The sequence below is a fragment of the Tauraco erythrolophus genome, chromosome 6 (assembly GCF_009769465.1).
Source record: "Tauraco erythrolophus isolate bTauEry1 chromosome 6, bTauEry1.pri, whole genome shotgun sequence".
In the NCBI taxonomy this organism is placed as follows: Eukaryota; Metazoa; Chordata; class Aves; order Musophagiformes; family Musophagidae; genus Tauraco; species Tauraco erythrolophus.
This window is the reverse complement of record NC_141470.1, coordinates 32,300,551-32,324,754: the sequence shown is the minus strand read 5'-3', so window position 1 is coordinate 32,324,754 and position 24,204 is coordinate 32,300,551. Positions and strand designations below refer to the sequence as shown.

The window sequence follows — 24,204 nt, the reverse complement described above, 5'->3', positions numbered from 1 at the left end:
GATCATGTATTTTCACTATTTTGCAGAAAAATTTAATCAAAAATATTAACTAGACTGACATCTATAGGAATAAACTTTTGCTGAGCCAAATGTCTTCAGAGTGAAAAATTCCTGGATAGTGTATATATTTAATACATACGAGGTAGAAACTTTTAAATCTCACAGTGCTATTCGCGGGGAGCCAAGGTATCAAATCAATGCGAGTTTGGCATGTAAGGGATCTTCCTCTAAATCGCAGTATTTAGATGGCAATGTGATAGAGGGAACGATTAAAGAGTATGAAGAAGAGAAGACAAATGTAATTGTTTTGTGGTATTAAGAAAAGTACGCTTGAAGGCTACTTTTAGTTAAAATATTACAAAATGTACAAAGTTGCACTCGTTACTACTTTCTGCATAAAGCCTGAACTTTAACCTCTCACTGTTTCCTACTCCTCTCTCAGAAAAAGCGTGGCACTGCTACTTCTGGAATAGGAAGTGTATGCAGTGTTTTTGTACATGGTCCGAGCTGCGTTGCTCTGTTACAGTCAGGCGTTAAGGATTTGTTCATGGTTGTTTCCCCTTCTTCCTATCAATTTCCTTGTTTACTATATGTATACTTAGAGCATTTAAGTGTAGATTTAATTTCTCTTTTAAATGTCCTGCTTAAAACCATAACTTTGGTTTTGTTGTATGTCAAGAATCAATTCTAGCTGCTCCTTGAATACAAGTTTTACTGATTTCCATGGGAGTAACGTAGCATATACTGAAGAGAATGAATGATTAGTCACAGTTGTATAAAGACTGTACTCTTCCAGCTGCTGTAGTAGATCCTTTTAACTTAGTGATTTTTGGTGCTGTGGACTAGAACTGTGTTCCACCCATGAAACATTTAAAATGTTGCATAGTCTGGAAACAATCTGAGCCCTGTACCTGGGGATGCTGTCTAGCACATTCGGAATGAGTCTCACTCTTGAAATGCAAAAAAATCCGCAGACATAGAAAGCACCTCCTAATTTTGGCCTTAATATTAAAAGCCATCTACTGCATTCTTCTTGATTGGCTTGAGTATGAAACTCTTGAGTCTGCAGTGAGGAACTGAATAAAGTGAACTGTGATCAGTATCTGGAAAATGGGATCTCAGTTCCACAGTGAAGGGTAGAACGACAACATGGATAAGTTTTGGGGTAGGTAATTCTAAAATTCAATAGCAGAAGGAGTAGAGATGTGCAAGTGGCTATTTTTACTGGATGCTTCTGATGCTATTCTTCCTTGATTAGGAAGGATACAGTAGGCTAAAGTTCATGATTTGTACAAGGAGAGTACATGAGTAAAATGGTCTGTTTCTTTGGCTAAACAAACAGATGAATAACTAAATCAGGAAAGCCTTTGCGAGGTTTCCTGTAAAGAAAAGGGCTTGTTACAGCAGTACAAGTGCATTTGGATTTCATGTTTCATTTTCAAGCAGATAACAGTTTCAGTCTGAGACAACAGCATAGAACAGGAAGCTCAGAAGATTCCTTTTATGCCTTTTCTCTTTTCCGTGGTTTTCCTGCAAGCTGCCAAATGAGTGCCATTTTCTCCTACATAGTTATGTTTATAAATATTTGAAGTATTAACAGTAGCCAGTATTGCAGTTACTAAATTTGTATTAGTTGAAGGGAGATAAGCAGAAATCTTATGCATGGAATAAGCTGTAATTAATACAAAGCAAAAATGCTGTTTCTGAAGGGAAGGAATTGCATTCGATCTTGAAGTATTTCCTAAATCTGCTACTGCCAAAATATTTACCCTTACACATCCTCTTGTAAAGCAGGGTGATAAACAAGACCTTAGTTCCAGCTCAGTTGTTGACTGTTCAGTAGCACGTATGACATCCGTCAGGTAAATTTAATCTGCTTTGTACTGAAGAAGTCAACAGTGCCCACTTCAAATGTTTTTCTTGCCATTACAGGTGGAGGGGATTGTCAGTAGACTCTGGTCTTTTGAGCACTTTTCCTTAAACAGTGGAAAACGTAATATACAAAGATTTTTTTTTCCCAAGCTGATCCGAAATGTTTTCAACAGCTTTGTGCACATATGCTTATGTTGTGGTCTACCTCATAATCATCTGTAAGACCACCTTCCTTCCATCCACAGTGACTTCCTCTGCCCATTTGCAATTGCTTGCCATCATTGCGGTAACAACAGCAATTACTGTCTCGCATGTAACTTTGTGGGGAATTGTACATTTTAAACTGTCTTTTAATGTAGTCTAAATGCTGGAAGTAGGTCAGGGAAACTACTGGTTGTAGAGCATGTCTAGGCCCAACTGCTTTATAGCACAGTGACATCTTTTTGCTGAGCATGCGGCTGCCTAAGATACTGGTGTTTCTTCTTTGTGCTCTGTAAATCCTTATTTTTTTTCAGCAGAGATACAGCTTTTCACAAAAGCCAACTGTATCCTGGGCTGCATCAAAAGAAACGTGGCTAGCAGGTCAAGGGAGGTGATTCTGCCCCTCTACTCTGCTCTTGCAAGACCCCACTTGCAGTATTGCATCCAGCTCTGGGGTCCTCAGCACAGGAAAGACATGGACCTGTTGGAGCAGGTCCAGAGGAGGGCCATGAAGATGATGAGAGGGCTGGAGCACCTCTCCTATGAAGACAGGCTGAGAGAGTCTATGTTGTTCAGCCTGGGGAAGAGAAGGCTCCAGGGAGACCTTATAGCAGCTTTCCAGTACTTAAAGGGGACCTTCAGGAAAGCTGGAGAGGGACTTTTTAGTAGGGCTTGTTGCATCTAGGACAAGGGGTAAATGGTTTTAAAGAGGGTAGATTTAGACTAGATATAAGGAAGAAATTTTTACAATGAGGCTGGTGAAACATTGGAACAGAATGCCCAGAGAGATGGTAGATGCCCCATGCCTGGAAACATTCAAGGTCAGATGGGACGGGGCTCTGAGGAACCTAATTTAGTTGAAGATGTCCCTGCTCATTGCAGGGAGTTTGGACTAGAAGACCTTTAAAAGTCCTTTCCAACCCAAATTATTCTACGATTCTGTATCTTTACATCTAACCGTAAGACTGCTTTTCGGTTTAGCTTTCTAGGTCCTTAAAACTTGCTTAAAATGCAGCTAAAACACGTGTTCCCCCCTTATTAATAGCCTGTTAAAAGCAATAAGCGTATTTGCCACGCGGCTGTGACCTACCCGTGCCACAGCCGGGTGGCAGCTAAGCCTGGCCTGAGCGCGGCAGTGGGGAACGGCCCCACGGATAACCGGGGGGCACAGGCAGGGGAAGGGCTCACGCCGGCAGCCAGGCGCGGAGCCGGTGCCAGCCCAGAGCGGGAGGCTCAGTCACCGGCACTGCGGCCGCCACCAGCCCCGAGCGACGGTGTTTCACCTCAAGATGACGAAGCTCCGCGCTGGCTCGAAGCGCCGCCTCACCCGCCCGCCCCCAGCAAAGATGGCGGCAGCCCGGACGCCTCGTTTCTCCCCGTCGGCCCTTCTAGCCGCTGCCGCTCTATGGTGGGGCGCGTTGCTGTGCGGGCGCGGCGCAGCGCGGGAGGGCGCTCTGGCACGGCCGCCTCTGTGGTGGCGCGCCGCGGTGCAGGCCGGGCCGCTGACGGAAGGGGCGGGTCACATGACCCCGCGCAGCGCGGCGGCGGCGGCTCGGCGCGGTGTGTTCGAGGCCTAGCGGCGACCCGGGGCCTCCCAGCCGGGCCTCAGGCGGCCGAGCGGCCTTCCCCTACGCCATCCCCGACCCGCGCGGCTCGGAGGGGCCGCGGCGGCGCTCCGGACGCGGCTTCTGCTCCGCAGCGAAGGGGTGAGTAGCGAGGGGCTGCGGGGGGTCGAGAGGGGGAGGGAAGGCGGCGGCGGCGCTTCAGCCGCCTGCTTCGAGGAGGCGCGGCCGGGGCCGGGCCGAGGCCGTTCTGCCGCGCCCTGGGCCGGGGCAGACGGCGGCGGCCTCTCGCCAGCCGCGGCCTACGTCTCGGCGGGGAGGTGGCGTGGGCCTAGTGGCGGGGTGGGACGGAAGAATGTCCTCGGGGAGGCGCTCGCGGGAGAGTGGCGACGGGGGCCTTTCGCTTCCTCTCCCGCCCAGGAGGCGTGGGAATCCCTTCCGCCTCTCGGAGGCGAGCCGGCCCGGGCGGGGCGCCGAGCGGCCCCGCGGAAGGCGAGAGGAGCCCATCTCACGCTCGGGACGAGGCCCTGCGCCTCTCGGTGGGAGCGGACGAGCCCGTGGCGGAGCACGTGCCGGCGCCCGAAACGACTCCCCGGCCCGGCCTGGGCCGCCTCTGACCGCGGGTAGGATTTTACTTTTCGGTGTCGGGGAAACGGGTCATGCGAGGAAACGTGGGGTTTTTTTGGCTGCATCGCGCCAGGGAAGGGAACGTCCTTAGCGGGGACTGGGGTCGTCATCTTAAAACGCGTATCGTGCGTGAAAGAATCAGAGTGATTCATCCGTGTCGGTAACACTGGTGATGTATATATTGGCATGTTTCTCTCAGAGTGGTTTTTTTTCCAGTATAGAATAACACCTTTGCCTGCCTGAAGGAAAAGAGGATTTTTTTGTTTAAGTACAGTGAACGTCTCGAACACAGCTAACTTTTTTTGGTAGTAAGTCCTACATGGACTTACAGGAAGTGAAATCTTAAAGCTGTATAGTACTTAGTGTGTTCAGATTAAAATACATGCACATAGATTGTAATTTTTGTAGGGCAGGAAAGCATTGCTTCAGGTATTGCATCAGCATTTACGGAAGATGGTCCAGAACAAATTCGAAGAAGGAAGAACAGGACAGTTTCTTACTTTCCCTCTAAAGGAGTAGCATTGTACATCGCGCTTCACATTTCTCTGCTTCTGTCTCTCCAGTACCTGTTCGCATAAATGTTTTAATGCCACTGCCATGTTTGTGTTTTGGGAAGAGTTAATAGCAAAGTTAGAGTGGAGAGTCCCTTATTCAACTGACTAGGGGTTTATAGGGGTGCCGAGGCACAGAACTAGGAACTGAATCAAAGATTTTAAAGTTCTGATGACATGCTTAACAGAGTCCTAGTTAAAAGAATGTTGCTTTTTGAGTTGCTTCATAATAGTTTGGGATGCAACTTATTCCATGACAGTTAGTGAGCACTTTTTAGATCACCTCTGGAAAAAAAAAAAGGCTTGATCAAATACTAGTTTTGTTTGTTCAGAAATAAATATATGTAGGAAATATATAGCCTGTTTTATCTTTCCCCATGTCTGTTGTGTTTGACATTGATGCCTTGCTTAGCTTGCAGGCAATTTTGGAGAAAACCGTAGGTGGGGCTGTATGAGAAAGTGGACATTTTCACTGAGTAAATCAGCTGGCTTGAAATAAAAGTTTTTTTCTTTTTTTTTGAGGGGAGTTTTTTTGGTGAGAAGCAATAATATAATCAACATCTCCAATGGATGACAAACTGTAGGTTATTTTTTTTTTATAATGGAACAGCTTAAAAATCCAAAGATCATGTAAATGCTGATGTAAAAGCTTATGTGATAGTACTGACTTTAATAGGTGGGTGTACTTGCATGTTTTCTCCAGTTGCTTCTGAAAATGCTTTTGTTGCTCAGCTGCACCCATCGTATATATATTTTATACATGACACAATGTATAAAATACTTTGTCATAAATAAGAGGAAATTATTCACTCTTTTGCTGCCTAGGTATTGACATTATAATCAAATGCCAAAACACTGTATGATTCTTAATAGGAATTACTCTTAATTCTTAAAAATGTTAGAAAACTTTTTTTAATGTGTGAAAGTTTTTCTGTTTTCAGTGAAACATAATAACATGGATATATGAATCAAATATGAACCCATTGTGGGTTTTATCAGACACTCTTGTAATAATCTAAATGTTACGATTATAATAAAAGCTGAATTGTCGTTAATTTAAAAAAAATTTCATAACAAGTTTTGCGCTTGCTGCTCCCTTATTTGAGGGACTCACTTGCACAGCTATTTTGTGCAACTTATTCTAGACTAAGTTTACAGACTTTTTGTGGTGCAGAATTGTATTGGGAAAATGTTGGAGAGAAGCTAAAATCAGACAGAATGAAATCAAGCTACATCAGCCATATTGTCACTGCTGTTATGTCCCTACACATATTATTAAAACACATCAACTTTGTTTATGCATTAAGACTTAAGGATTTTTGCAGTTAATTTTAAGTCTATTTAGTATAACAGCAGCTCAACAGTAAGTATTGTAACTGCTTGCTTCATGAGGAACTTAACTGTTTTGAAAAGGGTTAAAAAGTTTTACAAGTTTTTTAATAAAAGTTATGATGTGTAAAGATGGAGATACTAAGGACATTAATCCTGTGACACTGGTAGAATTATGATGGCTGCCCTGAGTAGGTGATATGTCAGTTTAAAATACATTAGTTATCAGTTATTTTTATTAAATTTGCATTCTCTTTATGACATATCTCTTCAGCCCTTTAATAAAAAAAATAGAGTAAATAAATTAAAAAAAAGATTTAACAAATACTATGATTTTTAAAAAAAAAAATCCATTAACAGTGCAGCCACGCTATTACAGTCTTCTCATATAGTCAGTCTCCTCTTATCTCTGACTCCCGAAAGTCCCAATAACAAAGCAGCATGAGGCAGCAGTGTCTGAATTATGGTGACCCTTGTTTCATAGTAATTCTGAGTTCTGTGTGATCTCAGGTGCTTGAGTCCAGTGTGCACTTGTTTAGTTGTGTGTCAGAGCTAGCGTGCTTTTAATAGAGCTCCAGCGCAGACAGGATAGCACCGAGTCACAGTTAACAAGTCTCAGTGGATTTTGCCAAACCTTAGAGCCACGTGGGTATTCCTGTACTCTCTCCAAGTTTCAGAAGATTGGTGCAGCTGGCTCTGCATGGTGTTTGGTTCCACCAGGACTTATTAACCCGGAAGGGTAGTGGATGAAAGCAACTAAACTCCTTCTGGGCCAAAGCTGAACCTGGAATATTATAGTTGTGTTTGTGTAGCACTTGGTTTAGTTAGTAGCTTGGGCTGGATTTGAGCTGGGTCTGCTTAGAGGAAGCTTAGATGTTTTGCCATCCATTACATCATTAATCCGCAGTTGACAAAAATTGCCCAAGGCTAATAAAAGTGTGCACCTACGCTACTATGTTAACTTGGATCAGAGATGTGCCTTTGAAGAAAGTCTCACAGTCATCCTCACTTAGGAAACCTTTTGCACATTGGTTTGCGCTATTCCAGTGGATGATTCTATGAACTGGATTCCTTTTGGATGAAACTATATTGAAAAATGCACTCTTACCTGCGAATGGGCATTTGTTCCATTGGGGTAGACCTCCCCAAAACCTGTAGTGTGGACATTAGGGTGTCAGATCCATTTGTTTTGTTTAACAGACCTGCTGTCGTACTGCCCTGCTTGCTGGCACAGGCATAGCCTAAATTGACTGTGCTTTGACTCAGACCTGACACAATCCATCGTTCTGGGGGCTGAAGAGGTCATGATCTCAATATTTTCGAGGGTGTCAGGCCAGATGCCCACTGCTTTTCTTACCTGTGTATCTTTGTGACCACTGTAACATTCACACAAATTAATCTCTCACTTTAAATTGGAACTATCAAGAATGCTGCTTATGTCCAATTTCACTTGAGGTAATACTTCGATAAGTCAGCTGAGGCTTTAAAAATATCTCAGGACTGTTTAGCTACTTACACATCTGATTATATTAGGGAAATTTGGAAGATCGCCATATACAATACTAAGATCACAGGAAATATATCGGACGCTGATAACTGAACTGTACTGGCAGTATAGTAGGGCAGTCTGCAGAGAAGTTCAAGATACTGTTCCTGAGATTTCTACAAGTGTATTCTACCTAGGCCCAGCTTAGCATCTCTTGGCTTTCCATGCCTAACCCTTGGTTGTAGTTGCTTACCAGTTTGATGTCAGAGGCCCTTCTGACTGCTGGAAGAGTATGTACATTTCTGACAGAAAAAATGTGCTATTCAGTTCTCTTCATTGTAGCATCTTGGCTGCTGCAAGGAACTGGATGTATCTTCCTCTCTTGTCCAGATCTCTCACTTCTCCAGTGAGCAGTTTCAGTCTTGATATCTGTTGATCCTCACAGTTTTCGTAACAGAGACAGAATTAAACTGTTCTCTCTGTTGGTTCACGTTGGTAGTTACATATAGTAGCGAGAAAGAGACCAAGGGTTAGTGTTGATCTTCAGTCTTACAGCCAGCAGAGGTGCTAGAATTGGTCCATGCTAGAATTAAGTCAGGCAGCTTTCTAGCTGCTGTGCAAACATGGAAAAAATAAGAACAGCGTGCTTCAAGTGAAATGGATTGTTGAAGCCCTACAGATAAGTGTGTTTCACCTCCAGCTGACTAGAAGACTAAATTTGATCCATTCTTACTGACTGCCTTGTTCCTTTTGTGCAGACAATTACTTCATTGACTGCTAAATCTTTGCTTTTTTATTTAAATTTAAAAAAACCCAACTTTGCCTGCATGCATATGTAACATCTATTGAGTAAGGTATGTTTCAGCATCTTTTAATCCGAAGAACTGTTTCACTTCTTTAGTCCCTTGGGGTTATTTTTTTAGCTTCTTCAAAATGGTGTCTCGGATAAAGTGCTTATCAGACCGAGAGAAGGGACTGCACCTACAGGCAGCCTGGAAAATTACTTTCCCAATTGTTTCTAGTTTAACAGACCACTCCTTAATGTCTTGTGGACCTCAGATGGTGTAATGCTGTTGCAGCCTGTTTAGAACCATCTCAGACCAATAGCTTGTTACTCTACCATCCTGCCCCAAAACAGCTTTGAATTTTGTCCAGTTGTCTGTCAGCATGCAATATAGATTAAGGACTGAGAGCCTTTAAGATCTTCATTTTCTGCCTTTCCTGAGACTGTTGGTTGGGGGTTTTTTGTGAAAAAGTTTCAAATAGGGATACCAAGACGGATAAGGGAGTTCTGTTCCCTTCCATACCATCCAAGTTTCAGATTCTAGAGGAACATTGATGTGTGTGTAGTCTGAAGAGACAATAAACAGTGGTCTTCCAAATAAAACGTTCTGGCAGTACACATTTGCTGCTTTTCTTTGCTCATTCAGTTTTAAAAATTCAAGAATGACAGAAAAGAATTATGTTCTTAAGCATATGGATTATAAGGGTGGGGAAAAATGTTTTATCTTTATTTATTGTATAAAATAATATTTATTGTACTGTTGGAGAAATGCTTCCATTTGCTCTCTTGTTTCTTCTGTCATCTTAGACCTTGTGTCACAGAAGCATTTATCTTTTGTTGTAGTTGTAACTTTTGGGTGAATTATGCTGTAGGATCATATGTATGTCCTTATATAAGAATAAATATGTTCTGATGTTCAAAGGTACTACCGAATACATTTGGGTTTCCCTTTCATACTCTGCAGTCCACTGTATACTTTTCTCTCTCATAGTTTTTTCCGGACTCTGTGGGAATAAAATTTTGCTACATGATTCTCTTATTATAATTTTGTAGCTCTTTCAAATATATCTACTGTTATGGTAAAGAACTGATACTAGCTCTTCTGATATTTAAGACTGTCATTAGCTACTTGCTCTTGTACATGTATGGAAGGCACATCTGTCTCCAGCAAAGCTAGTTTCCTGTTTCTTGTGTGTTCAGCGCCAGGAAGCTGGGGAAAGCATCTTACGATCTACGGGTTTGTTGTATGCATTGGAATTTTGCTTATCATAATTCGTTTTCTTAACACTGCCCAATTCAGTTTTGAGTTTTGTTTGCCTGTTTGGAAAACAGTTGCAGTGAAGATCCAATACTGTAGGTTGTAAAGCAGTCTGTACAGTCCATTGAGAAATACAGATGTTTGTGCAGACAGCTAACTGGACTCTTGTCACTTGTGATACGGTGTCTTTGTGATTCATATCCACACAATCCAGTGTGTTCGAAGTTCCTCTAGTGCTTCCTCGTTGCAGTGTCAATGTACCTGTACGCTCAGTAGTCATACTGGTGACCAGTTTCGTTTTTTTGTTAGAACTGAGGGCCAACCTTCTTTGAAGACTTGACCATGTCAGGTTACTGAGATAATATTGGAAGCAAGAATATGTGCCTGGTTAGGTGTGTTAAGAGTGATCTTCAATGTTTTTATTACTGGTGGTGTCTGTTACAGGGTCAGTAACACATACATCATAATAACCATCTCAATAGCAAATGATGTTAAAACAATCTTTACTTTCCATGGTAGCATATTGACTCTCAACTCATGGGCTATCATCCAAGTTTTGAACTCTAGATGTGTGAATTGGGAAGTTAAAAATGGATCAGAACCCTCTTGCAAGCTTTTAACTGTCTATGTGCTGGAATTTGGGGACCTCCCCAGTGTTGTTTTAAATAGAATTCCTGTCAATGCTGAGCATTGTTCTTTCTCTTATCCTGTTCCACAGTTGTATTGTGCATAATCATTTCTTGTAGAACTACTTGCCGTATTAAAAACGTATTACAAGATTCCTTCTGTTTTCAGATACTGCAAAAGATAGCTTTATTTTAAAGAAACTGTACCAACTGTTAAATGCTATTTAATTCACATTCCTTGTAAACCATTGGTATGAGAAGTCAGGTATAGTTTTGATTTTCACTTCCTTCTGAAACACTTTCCTAGAAGTGCTGTTTTTCATTGTGAAAAAAGACTTCTACTACATTTGTAACTTAATGAATAGCAAGGGAAAAAGAGTTAAAAATAGTTTTAGTTCGTAGTTGAATGTCCATATAAAGATTTAAAATCGTTGTGGACACTTACCATTTGCACTGCTTTTGTAATTCATGTTTGGGAACTGACTAGTACAAGTTTCTTTTTCTATGTTTTTGACAGATTGTGACTGGAAGAATGTCTTTTCCACCTCACTTGAATCGCCCTCCTATGGGAATCCCAACGCTTCCCCCTGGGATCCCACCTCCACAGTTTCCTGGCTTTCCTCCACCTGTACCTCCTGGTAAGTTATGTTTAGTATATGGAAGTGTCGTAGAAATAAATTACCTTTTATTATTCTGAATTGTGTTATTTACAAAAATTACCGGTTCTTAACATATTTCAGTAACTCTGGTTCTTGTGCGTTGCGATTGAGTTTCTAGTTTACTCACAGATCATGTCATGTGAGCAAACTCCTTTTGGTCTACCAAAAGCTGCTTACTTCTGACCAGAAATCAAACCATTAGAGACAATACTGGACTTTGTCTTGGACCTTTTTTCAAGACTGAAGCTAGGTGGTGATTTTTTGTTAATGTTAGATATTCTAAGAGCTGCTGTTTTGACAGTAAACTGTGATTTTCAGTTCTTTTCAAATAAGCCATTGTAATAGCCTTTGGAAACACTTAAGTACACTGAGTATGTGTGGTGTGGAAATACAGGTGTAGCTTTCAGAGAAGGTCCAACTTCTTGTGTTGCTTTTCTCCACCTTTTTTTAAGTCCCACTTTCTTTTATTCTGCTTCTTACATACGTTCCTCCACACATCTTGCAAACTTGCTGTTACATTCCTCACTCCTAATCTTCCCGGAATTAATCCCACCTTTTTTTCTTTGTTCACCTTTAAGAGCAGCCTCTCCTTTTTTTTGTGTTGAAACTTTAATTGTTCTGAAACCACCTTCTTTCTGTGCATTGCCAGTATCAATAACAGTGATGGGAGGCAGGAGACCGCAAGTGGGAGAGAGGAAACATTCAGAGAATTACCCCTTTAAAATTCATCACAAGGGCTGCAGAAAATAACTCTTATCTGTATGGTCTTAAGCTGTGTTGCACACAAGTGTTTTGTAGACAATAAAGGCATTCAAAAAACAGATGGCTGAACTCGGGAATGGTTTGTGCACATCCATTCATCAGGCTAATCCTTACTCGCATTAATTTTTCTGAACTTTTTTTTTCCCTGAGATCCATCAGATGTTACCTATTTTCTGCTAAAGGCAAAGTTCTTGATTAGGTGGTGTTGAGCCGTCAAAAATTTCAGGTTAAATTTTAAAACCATACCTGTTATCTTTTCTAGCTCCACTTTATATATACTAGTGTGAAAAACACCAGATACTTTTAAAAATAACTTTCTGAAGAATATTTTAAAATGTCTGATACAAGTTTCTGCTCTGAACACTTGCCTCTTAAGATGTGTGACGAAGATCTTTTTGTTCTCTTGCTGTGTTTGCCTTTATTTATATAAAAAGTCTTGTTTCAGTATTAGTAATCTAAACAGTATGTAGATGGGAGGAGCCTGGTATTAGGCAAGAAGTAAACTTTTTCTCTGCGCACTAGAAACATTTGCTTACTTGTGCACATAACATATTTCGACATGTAGCAGATATGTATCTCTCATTTCTTAGCACAAGTGTATCAATAGAGTGGAAAATGCCACAGTGACTTTATGAAAGTCTACTGTGAAGTTATTCCATACATAAGATCACAATTTTAGTGTCTTATAATATTATCTTTAGTTAGCTATTTGGCCAGAATTTCATATTCTAGTTATCTTTCTCAACTTATACATTTTTGAAAAGTTTCAGCTGGAGCAGTTTGCTTGTGTAAGAATGAAGTTAGGAAAACTGTTTTGCTTTGCTTAAAAATACGGCTGTTAAAAATTAAGTTCTAGCATTTCCATCTTGAAGTGTGGAAGATTTGATAAGGAGGAGATTCTGATGGCTCTTGTCATCTCTGAAGATTGTTGGATACCATTAAAATGTAAAAAACTATTGTTCATATGTAAGAAATGCTGTAGTGGCTTAGACCAGCAGTCCATATAGCCTGATGCATTGTCTGGGCAGTGGGAATACAAGGTAGTATTTAGGGTGGGCATGTACTCTGCTGTCTGAGTGTATTCCCTCATACAACTGTAGTATTGAGGATGTTAGAGTATGATCTTTCATTTTTTCCTTTATCTTTTTCTGGACCTGTCATTAATTAACATTTTGATATTTTTTTGAACCTGCTGATAGTGTCCATTTCCACTGTCGCCTCTTGCACCAAATTTGAAAAGTTCATTAGCCACTGTGTAAAGTGCTACTTTCTTACATCTGTCTTTAAACTCATTGCCTAATTAGTGTCCTGCTCCTTCCCCAGTTCTGATGTGGGAGTTGGGTGAGTTGTGTTTTGTGGTTTTGTATACCTCAGTTGTGTTCCATGCCTTGCAAACCTCCACACTTGAAGACTCTCAGGGTGTAGGATCTTTCCTGGTAAAGCACCTGCTTCAGCACTTAAGTCGTGTAGTTCTCTAAGGCTGTGTTGTTCTTGGGTTGCAGAGACCAAGTCTGTAGGCAGTAGTCAAGGTATAGGTGCACCAGGTTTTTGTATAGCAGCTAAACGATACCTGTGGTCTTGATCATCAGTATGTTTGCTGACGATGCCCAGCGTTTTAGTGGATTTTTTTTTTTTCTTGGCTTCTGCTGAGCATTGGGCTGATGGTTTCAGAGAACCATCAGTGATAACACAAGTATATTTACTGAGTTGTAACTTTAAAGCCCAAGTTCAGCATTATGATAACTATAGTTATAATAGTTATAGGACTGCACCACAGAGTCTTGTCTTGGAGTGGTTCCTCCAGTCTGTGAGATGCCATGCTGCGCTAAAACTGAGAGCATGGGAGAGCAATACACCTTTTGATTTTCTGAATAGTTTGGAGGGATGGAGGTAGTATGACTTTAATATGAAGGGACTGAGGAAGAGGATTGAGTGATGAAAAAAAAAAAAAATGGAATCAAAGCAAAACCAGAACGGATGAGGAGAAAGCTGGAGAGGATGTCTGAGGAGAAGTGTTATTTCAGGACTACGCACTGGAGAAAGTGGGGGAACAAGTCCAGGAACACTAGGTTGCGTAAGTTTGATTAGGATTTTATGAATACAGCAGTAAGAGAGATGGTAGCCACATAAAATGGAGAGTAAAGCTTAGTAGATGTCAGCAGTATTTTAGTTTTGCTCTATTCCATCAGAATTCATACTGTGAAAGGGAATGCTTCACTTTAAATGCAACTGTTATGGAGGAATCAAAAGGGAAGGATTGAGAGTGAAAGATGAAGAAGTTTTTTTTGTAGGATGAAAAAAGAGATGTAGGATCCCTAGAGGGTGTTTCTCTGAAGAACTTGAGATTGACTTCATTATTCTTGAGTCTCAATGTCTTTATTGGCCAGCAAGTAGTTTTGAAATCCATTCACTTAATGTCTTTAACCTCTGCTAGCAGCTGGCGTGGAAAGACAAACAACCTTTATTATGATCAGATATTGGCTCACATGATATAACTGAAAACTGCCAGTGAATTTGGTAGTGGGAAAGAGGATATTCTGTGGTTTCACCTAAATAAGTATCGTTTTAAATTAAGTTTTAAGAGACTGCCAAGTCAGGTATTCAGCAGGTAGAGAGCTCCTGGATTGAGGTTTTCTATGCTGCCTTAATTAAACTATTCCATAAATAGTAGCATGAAGCCTGGTGGCATTCTTTATAGGGCCTCATCCCTAAGCTGTATGCGGAATCGATTATGCTATGAAAATTAAGCAAGTCAGGAATACAATTGTCATCTGTAGGACTTCAGCTGCTTCTGTTCTCTATTTATGGAATTTTCTGCCTCATTCATCACACAACTCTCTTCTAGAACAATACTGTGGTTTGAATGTGCTTTGAAAATAGATTTGTTTGTGATGAACAAAGTCAAAATGGTAATACGATAAAAGTGAGGAGGATGCACATGTTACGTTAGTGTACTCAGGCTATGCTTCAATGCTTAAGGAATTACTGGTAATCAGTACTGTGAAATTCTTATTTGACTGAAATTGCTGTCTGGTTTGCAAATGATGTCTGTGATCAGTTCTTTTGTATTAATCAGTATTCTCAACAGGGCAGATTAATATTTATGTCTTGTCTTTCTCAGGGACCCCTATGATTCCTGTACCAATGGGCATTATGGCTCCTGCTCCGACTGTAAGTATTACAGTGGGGATGAGCAGGTAGAAAAATAAAATGGAGAGTAAAACTTAGTAGATGTCTACAGTGTTTTAGGTTTGCTCTATTCTATCAGAATGCACACTGTGGAAGGAAATGCTTTGCTTTAAATGCAGCTATTGTGCTAATTTCTGACCTAGACAAGTAATGTCTGGAGCTACTAGTTTCAAAGGTGAAGCAATTTCTGTTCTTGCAAGGAGATACACTTCTCTCAAATATAATGGTCTTTCTATGCAGTACAGTTAGATCGCTAAGATTCCAGGTGTCTTGCTTTTGAGTTTGTTGGCCTAACAGTGTGCTCTGGAAGCATCACCTTATCCAGGTTTGTAGGTCCATCATGCAGCTCTGCTGAGTTGGCCAGAAACAAACAAGCCCTGTTTCCCTGTATTGCAGGGGAAGGATAGTTGCATTAATACACATCAGTGGAAGAGCATATGAGAGAAAGGTCTCTTTGTCTTATTAATTTCTAGTTGGAAGGAAGGTTTTAGATTTATGAGGCGGAGAAAAAAGTGCTCTTTAAAATATAAAGGTTACTTATTGACTTCAAGGTGAATGTTGTGGTTTAGCCCAGCCAGCAACTAAATGCCACACAGCTGCTTGCTCACCCTCCCCCACCCCCAGGGAACGGGAAAGAAAATTAAAAGGAAAAAGGGAAGGAAACTCATGGATTGAGATAGTAATAGCAACAACAATAATATTAAATGCAGTATGATAAAATAATAATATATGAATATATATATTAATATGTACAAACAAGTGGTGCATAGTCCTGGCAAGCAGTCCTAAACCAGATGAGTCCTGACACTGCACTCCCAGACAACTGAGAGACACGAAAAGAGACGGGGAGAGAGAGAGAGAGAGCACTCAGAAGAGCAAGAGCTTCTTCCTGGTCAACCAATACTTCGTTGGCCAGTTTGGCCCTCAATCCTAAGTCTAAGTTCAAATCATAAGGGGAGTTGTGGACCCTTTGTCCTAGCCATGCTCCCCCCCCAGCCTGTTGTGCTCCTGTACACTGGCAAAAACGCAGGAAGCTGAAAGGTCTTTGATGTCTCAATGCCAACTCTAAACACCAGTGTGCTATCAACGTTCTTCTCATAACAAATCCCATACGAAATCCAAAACACGAAGCTCTTTTAGATTCTAAAAAGAAAAACTAACTCTGTCGCAATGAAAACCGAGACAATGAATTACCATTTCTATGATTTTGCATAAGTGACATCTCCCCAGAATACTGAATTTTTTGATAGCTTGTATTATCTGTTACAGGAGGATATGTTGATGTTAACATGTGTTTAAGACAAAGATACTGTATCAAAAGCATTAATCAGTTTTCTGATTAGTTTTTATTAAGTGACACTTTCAGGAGGGTGTTTTGAGAAGAGGGATTCAGTGCATATGTACCGTTAAATCTTAGGTGGAAGGAGAGAGGTGTAGCAAAATGGAACGGATGATCGTGCCTATCTGCGTATGGTTTATTTTACAAATGTTTGCTCCTTAACCCAAAGAGGCTTTGGATTGTGTATTGATTAAATACAGCAGTAGTGTTTATTCACTCTCTGAAAGCTTTAAGACCTGTCATGTGTCCATTGAAGCCTTTTGAGTCAGAGTTACTTTTCTATTTACAGCCTGCTTTTTACGCTGTTAGGTAAGGTACTTCAACTTCCAGTGACTCAAATGTTGCAAATTAGTTATTTGTAGAAGAAATAATACCTAATGTTACTAAATGCTCACCTTGAGATCTTCCAGTAGCCATGTTCAGGTACATTCTTTTTTTTTCTGTCTGTCTTTGCCAAAAAATGGCAATCTTTTTTTTGTGTTGTATAAAGTGTTAAAGCCTGAAGCACTTATTGGTGTTTCACTCCATAAGCCTATCTAAGGTTCATATGAAAATTTAATTTTGGAGTACATGTGCATCCCCAACTCTTTCATTTTACAGATTTAAATAAAAAAAAACCCTAACCCACTTCAATGCTTTATTTTACACCCTCTCCTCCTCTTTCTAGGTATTAGTTCCTACCACAGTGTCTATGGTTGGAAAACATTTAGGGGTCAGAAAAGAGCATCCTGGCTTAAAGAACAAAGAAAACGATGAAAACAGCGGTCCCACTACCACCGTTTTTGTAGGCAACATTTCTGAGAAGGCCTCGGACATGCTTATACGGCAGCTTCTAGCAGTAAGTACAGTGCACTGTTAATGTTAAATTTCATCCCTGGCTGATGAATGAAGTAATGACCCACAAGCAGTGGATTGAAACTAAAAGCAGAGTTAGTCCCAGTCACTGGAATAGCAGTCCCTTACACTTGAGTTTAAAGTTGGTACATGAAGAGTACAGCTTTTTTTAAGCTGAATATGTCAGTGAACGTAGACATACTTTATTTTTAGTAGTGTTTACCCTTTTTACATGTCATCTTTTGGAAAAAGTGTTGAAGTTTTTGTAATGTTTTGAACATAATCAATAATTAATAATATTTATCTTTAATGCAGAAATGTGGCTTGGTTTTGAGTTGGAAGAGAGTACAAGGGGCATCTGGAAAACTTCAAGGTAATTGTTCACACTTTTCAAAATCTCTGGTCAGACTCTTGTTTTTATTACCTGGCAACTTTTCAAATGTCTGACACATTGCTATTCTTAATACTTTTACATTCTAGGATACTGTGTATGATACTTAACTGCTAAATACTTCTTAGTAAAGGCCTAGTATTTGCTGTCCTTGGAATCAAGACAGAACAAGAAAAATAAAATTGGGAAAGATTAAATGAGAAAATGTCTTGGCTCACCTTTCTGTTCTGAGACTGAATCAGGAGTTTATAGACCATCCCTGAGAAAAGTTTACCAGTTTGTACTTAGCCTCCAAAGGAGCACATTTGCAACACTTTCAATAGTCTCTCTCACTACTATGTATTATCCTTCTCTCTTAAGGAGTTTTCCTGATGTAAAATTTATCTTACCTATTGTCAAATTGAACTGACTTATTTTTTCTTGTGACCTTTCTCCAGTGGACACAGGAAACAATTTTGGTTACTGTTTTTTGCCATTATTGTTTTTACATCTTCCCTAGGTTGTTTTTTCCTTTTTTAAGATGTATTTCAGTTTCTTCAGCTTTCTTATATATCGTACTTTGTTTATTTTGCTCTCATAAGGATTTTTTTTTCTCATTTGCAAGTTTCTGTAACTGTTGTGAAGAACCTAGTTTGAAACACTCCTCCCTCTAGGTTAAAAATGAGCTGTTGATTGATGTCCTTGGTCTTCAGACAATTGCAATTCCACCTGAGACATGTCTTCATATAGACTTCATTCCTTAGTTTAGACAAACATGTCAAAAGCTTCACAAACACAATCATAGAATAGTTTGGGTTGAAAGGGACGCTTGAAGGTCATCTAGTCCAACCCCACTGCAATGAGCAGGGACATCTTCAACTAGATCAGGTTGCTCAGAGCCCTGTCCAACCTGACCTTCAACGTTCCCAGGGGTGGGGCATCTACAATGTATGAATTGCTTTGACCTTATTCATTGGGCCGTTAGTTGTATCAAAGACTAATGCAGTGAATGATCTTTCTGTCTTTTTATGATGTGTATTTCTGGTTTTAAAAAAAGAAGTGACTATGTTCCAAGTTATTGATTCAAAACTTTTTTTAACGCAAAGTAAATTACCTGAAGAGATTTAACACAGTTACTTTTCATTTCAATAATCCATTTCAGCCTTTGGATTTTGCGAATACAAAGAACCAGAATCCACACTACGAGCACTGAGACTACTCCATGACCTCCAGATTGGAGAGAAGAAGCTGCTAGTCAAAGTCGATGCAAAGACAAAGGCTCAGCTAGATGAATGGAAAGCAAAGAAAAAGGCTTCTAATGGGGTACGTTTATAACATGTGACTTGTGTTACTTTGGCAGGAGGGCAATATAATATAATTGATAGATCAGATTGTGAGTGTGTCTCTTAGTTTCTATTTTTGTCTCTGCCCTTAATTAATTTTAGCATTTCACCAGAATCACATTAATGAGTCTGAGGATATGTTGAAAGGCAGTGCAAGCTCTTAATTCACTAGCATTCATACTTACCTATAAGCTACAACTGAATCTCTAGAATTAATTCTGTAACTCATTCTGAAGTGTAGTAATACCTGCTATATGATTCTGTTGTTTAGAATTTTTGCTTGGAAAATCTTGAAAGTATTTAAACTCTAGAAGCAATTCTTACTCTGTCAGAGTCCGTAAATCAGCTTTCTGAGGAGAATCGGAGTTTCTTTCTCCTCTGCTGATGGTCTTCTAGAACAAATTAATGACAAGGAATTTAGATGATCTTTCAGGCAGTGAGCAGCTTACAGACATTTAGTAAATGGGGTAATTGGTTATGTACCATTCCTTTCTAGAGCTAAGAATCTGTTTTGGAATAATTGCAGATATTTGATATGTTGAATTCTTGTGAGATGCAAAGATATTTAACTGACAAATTTGCATTAAATTGAATTTTATCTATTTCTTTGCTAAAATAATATATTTCACATCACAATCAAGTTGTTTGGCTTGGTCTGTAGTATTTTAAAGTCCTGCATATGCCTTAAGATAGTACTTAAAACAATTATTTTCTGTAAAATGGAAGTGGTAAGAGACTCTTGTTCAAAAAACTAAAAATACTGATCGCATTGTAGCAGGTAAATTTTTAAAATTCTAATTTGGAATTGTTCTTAAACCTTTGTAAAATACATTGGGAACACAAGTACTTTTATTTAATTTTATTTAACCAGAACTAGAGGCATAATGATGACTTGAAGTAATTGACACATTTTTGACTGTGTACCTAGTGTATGGGATTAAATGCAATGGCTCAGTAAAGCAGAGTGCTAACTTCATGGGTTTTGAATGGAGTAATGTATTAGCTGTTAACCTAGGTAAGGGTTTGATTTGACTGCCCCTTCTGTTTCATGCTTCCGTGTTTCCTGTTGGCATCACCTGTAATACTGTGCTTCACAGCTGATATTATAAACGAGCTTGAAGTATCAGTGGCGTTCTGGTACATCTCTCATGAATTTTGTTTTCTGTGAGCTCTTGTTGATTACAGTCAATCTCTCAGGATAAATAAAGCAGAAGGTACTTTTTGTGGCTTTGGTGAAGACAACAGTATCTGTCAATTCCATTGAACTGTAGAGTGAAATTGGCTCCAAATGTTTGTTGTTTGGTTTGTTGGGTTTTTTTTGTTTGTTTGTGGTGGTGCAAAGAAAGGCTGCAAATTGCCAAGGAATATTGATGAAGTGTATTGTAATCATACTGCTTGTGATTCCTTTCATACTCTCATTGGCGTGCTGATGCCACTCAGATCCAAAAGTTGCAACTTTTTCATTTAATATTTTTTATTAAGAAATCAAAACATGTACACTACAACGCAATTTCTTATAGAGGCACACCAAGCAAACCTTTATCTAATTAGCTCCTCTCCCTGATCACTTCTCTCTGGACCTCTTCAGTTCCACTCCCTGTCACTGCCTTCTAGCTCTTTTCAGCCTGCTCTTCCTTGGCCTGTCAGCCTCTTCAGCTCCAACTGAATCCTCCCTTCCCCCTCATTCTTAGCTGCTGCTCCATCAGACCCTTCCCTCCCCCTCACTCCACCCACCACCTATCGCTTGACGGGATATCCAGCTGGATTCTCAGGTGAGATTCCATTTTTCTAAAAGATTCAGGGGATGAAGAGGTGGGCTGCCTTGCTCAGTATGCAGATCATTGTTCTATCCTTTCATGCAACATTTAGTGAAACACACTTCTTTGTGTGTGTTCCCTTTCCTCCCTAGAAGGTGGAAAGGGGCAAAAAGATGAGGAACTACAAAGTAATCAATCAACAATAATAAGAAAATGCTTGCTGTGCAAGGAATGTTTTCCTTAACAATGTTTCTTTAATATAGTTGTCCCATTGTAAGTTGCAGCTTGAAAGTTATAGGTAGACATTTGTATTGCATAGCAGTTAAGCAGAAGACTTTGAGGAAGTGTTGTTGAAATTTCTTTGAAGTTCTGACAGATACAAGGCAGAAACTTTTGACCAAAAGCTGGACTATAGTGATTGCCTTTCTGTGAGGGTGCGTGTGCTTTCTCTTTTCCTGTCTACCACCTTAATCAGCTTTTATCAGTTCTATTTTATTATGCGGTTCTGCACTTGCTCTCTGCAGCCATTTCACATGTAAAGCTATGTGGTCCCTACGGTATTGCCAGTGTGAAAAGATCTGACTAAAATAATGCAGTTGCTAACTACCTGTAGGTGGTTTGGTTTCTGTGGAGTTTTGGGGGGATTTTTTTGTTTGTTTGTTTTGTTTTTGTTTTTGTAAATGCTCTAGGGGCATGAATGTGGTGATCAAAGGTGAACTTCTGAAATAAAGTAGTAGTATTGTTCTCAGTTTGTTGATTCCTGTTACTTTGCAATTTTTCCTTAGAACTCCAGACCAGAGACAACAAATGATGATGATGAAGCACTGGATGAGGAAACAAAGAGAAGAGATCAGATAATTAAAGGGGCCATTGAAGTCTTAATACGAGAATATTCCAGCGAGCTCAATGCCCCCTCCCAGGAATCTGACTCTCACCCCAGGAAGAAGAAAAAGGAAAAGAAGGAGGACGTATGTGTTTTGATTTTGGACAAAACAGATTTTTCTTCAACTCACCTTTATATAATGGCCAAACCTTGTGCAAATACTTAAAACCTAAACTTCTGATGAGAAAACAAATCGACAAGCATTGATGTCAGCAGCAGTTTCACTTTTTTAAGCTGAAAGCTAGTTAGTTATAGACACCATCCCTTCAGGATGGTTTAGGCATCTAAGACCTAGACTTCTTGGAACAACAGGTTTGAATCTGGGCAGGATTGAACCAACCTTTCATCCCTCTGAAGGTGGAAATAACTGAATTTAGTGCAGTTTAATCTGTATGTGCATGTAGGGTTTTTCAGATGAGAACTTAAACAACTGTGTAAAGAGTTTCTGCATACTGTCTATTTCCATTGAAAGATACCAGGGCGCTTTTGTAATGGCAGGAATTTGCTCTGGTAGTTTTGGACAAAATTCTTCTTCTTTCTGCTTATAGTATGCATTCTTGTAGTGTGCCTTGATCCGACTGGTTGCAACTGTCTCTCCAGATGTGGAAGTGCTTCATTAGTTGTTATATGTATACCTCATAAACCTTGGAGGAATCCTTCAGGGATGAAAGGCATATTGTAATCTTCTTGCCTTACAAAATCACTTTTACATGCACGTGTCAATTTGGCTGGATTTGATCAGCTGGTTTTCATATATTGTGTAATGCAAAGAAACCCTGTTAAGCAGGAATGAATGTTCTGGTTTAGACCTGCTTCTGTGGTTGACGTTTTTTTATGGAATAAAACAAACTGGAGAAGGGGGAATAAGAATGAGCAAACTCAGACTTAGCTTTTTCAGCCAAGTTTCTAACGGGAAAATGGGCTTTCACACCTACCATTCTGCACCTGATATGAAAGAGATTGGAAAATTGTTTGACCAAGATTTTTACCCACTTAAGTCTTCTGCAAAGTACTTATTCCAAGGCAATAATGCAGTTTCAAAGGCTTATGGGGCTTAAATGTGGTGCAAGAAGCAACATCTCCCTCAGGGAGGGAGTGTATCTTCCCCACAACATTGTTAGCCATGGCTGACCTGAGGTATAAGAGTGCTGAGCTGAGAATTTGTTTTTCTTTCCTCTCCCTCCCTTTGGGAGAAGATGCTTTCTTGGATGAGAATTTACAAATGAGTCACTGTTTAATGCTATCAGCTGTATTTTTTGTTACAAGCATTGTTATAATGTGTATTGTCCTGTGGGTACATATATATGGCCATGAATGAGGCCAGGTAGTTGAACATTGTAAGAGACCATTGCAGTCTTGGAAGAGCTGGGTGCTGAGTATGTCCTTGGGACAGAGGGATGTTCTGCTAGCTCTGTATGATGTAGAATTTGATCAATCTGAGCTAGTCAAGTAGACAAATAAGCTCTTTTTAAATACATAGCACTTGTGGGTTGAAATTACGCCCCATCATCCCTCCCATACTGGGAAGGAGGAAAAGAAACTTGGAAGTTGCCATCTTTGGCCTTTGTGGATAGACGTGGGAGTGAAGAGATGGTCCTAGCTCATTGCTCTCTTGTCCTTAAAGGAGAGTGGAGAGAAGGACTGTGGATGGTGGGAGGGAAAGGGAAGATGGATGCAGATATATGTGGGGGGAGTGGGGAAGCTTGCCAGCTTTCAGGCTGTTGTCCCCTGAAGGGCTTGGTGTCAAGAAGACTCCCGCTGGTGTTAGCAGCAGAGTCTGTTGTTAGTTCTTCTGGATGAAGGCATGACTGATGTGGGGGAGCTGAAAATGTGTGTGGGGAGCTGAGAGTGAGTGGAATCTGGTTTTCAATTTCAAGCACGGGGGAACCTCGCTAATTCGCACTAACTATTAGTAGGTGCAATCTACCAAATTTTGCGAATTAGCGAGTAAATAAAATCAAGACATACCCACCACAAATGTACTGATCGTTTCTATTGGCAAGTTTAGCTTAGTCTTGTTTATGCTGCTACCGTAGCGTACTAATATCCTGTAGTATACTTGTAATTCAGTGAAGTCTTACTAATATGAGACTTCACTATGTATTTTAAGTAGTTCAGAGAAGGGAGAATTAGCGAGGTTCTTCTGTAATTTTGTTGAGTCAAAGAAATGAGATCACAGCAATACAATATTGCTTTATAGTACAAACATACAAAACATTGTTTTTCAGAGTAGTGTGCAATCTATTTTTAAAAAAAAAAATCTCCGTGGATTTTTCCGCAGATTTTCCGCAGATTTCCAGTGGCCCCACTGATACCTTATCCACTCATCACCAAGGTTCGTTTACATTGTAGGCTTTGACAATGACTATGTTTACTGCTAGTTGCCAGATTTGTGACTCTTGTCCATCTGATTTTTTTTTTTTTTCACTCATTAACATCAGACTGTCAGGTTTGGTACTGCAGAAGGACTTTATTTATCTCTTGCAAGACTGGTTGAAAACTTCTAACCTTCAGCTTTTTTCTTGTTCCCCTATGTCTGTACAGATGGCTCTTAATGCTTTTCCTCCTGTCCCCCTTGTTTTTTAGGAGGATATAAATGCTATAGAAATGGAGGAAGACAAAAGAGACCTGATATCAAGAGAGATCAGTAAATTCAGAGACACACACAAGGTAGTATTCTTGTTTTTGCACTTGATACAAATTAGGCTTTTTCAAAATCCAAAAAACCACTATTATAAAATTTAGCATTACATTGCAATATCACTTAAAATG

General features: G+C 40.0%; 1 protein-coding gene across 4 annotated transcripts in view; it reads left to right on the top strand.

Annotated features, from left to right (window-relative positions):
- RBM25 (RNA binding motif protein 25) overlaps nt 1–24,204 on the top strand; it is a 39,815-nt gene that overhangs the window by 892 nt on the left and 14,719 nt on the right. The window contains exons 1-9 of one of the 4 annotated variants that reach the window (XM_086612805.1): nt 3,732–3,779; nt 10,814–10,934; nt 14,839–14,888; nt 16,913–17,083; nt 17,395–17,452; nt 18,612–18,772; nt 21,335–21,517; nt 23,714–23,767; nt 24,019–24,102. In XM_086612805.1, the coding sequence (XP_086468931.1) occupies nt 10,829–10,934; nt 14,839–14,888; nt 16,913–17,083; nt 17,395–17,452; nt 18,612–18,772; nt 21,335–21,517; nt 23,714–23,767; nt 24,019–24,102 (867 nt within the window). In that variant the 5' untranslated portion in view covers nt 3,732–3,779; nt 10,814–10,828. Of the gene's footprint in view, nt 1–3,731; nt 3,780–4,220; nt 4,259–10,813; nt 10,935–14,838; nt 14,889–16,912; nt 17,084–17,394; nt 17,453–18,611; nt 18,773–21,334; nt 21,518–23,713; nt 23,768–24,018; nt 24,103–24,204 lie in introns of those variants that run through there. The other 3 variants (XM_086612802.1, XM_086612804.1, XM_086612803.1) reach the window with 3 other exon arrangements.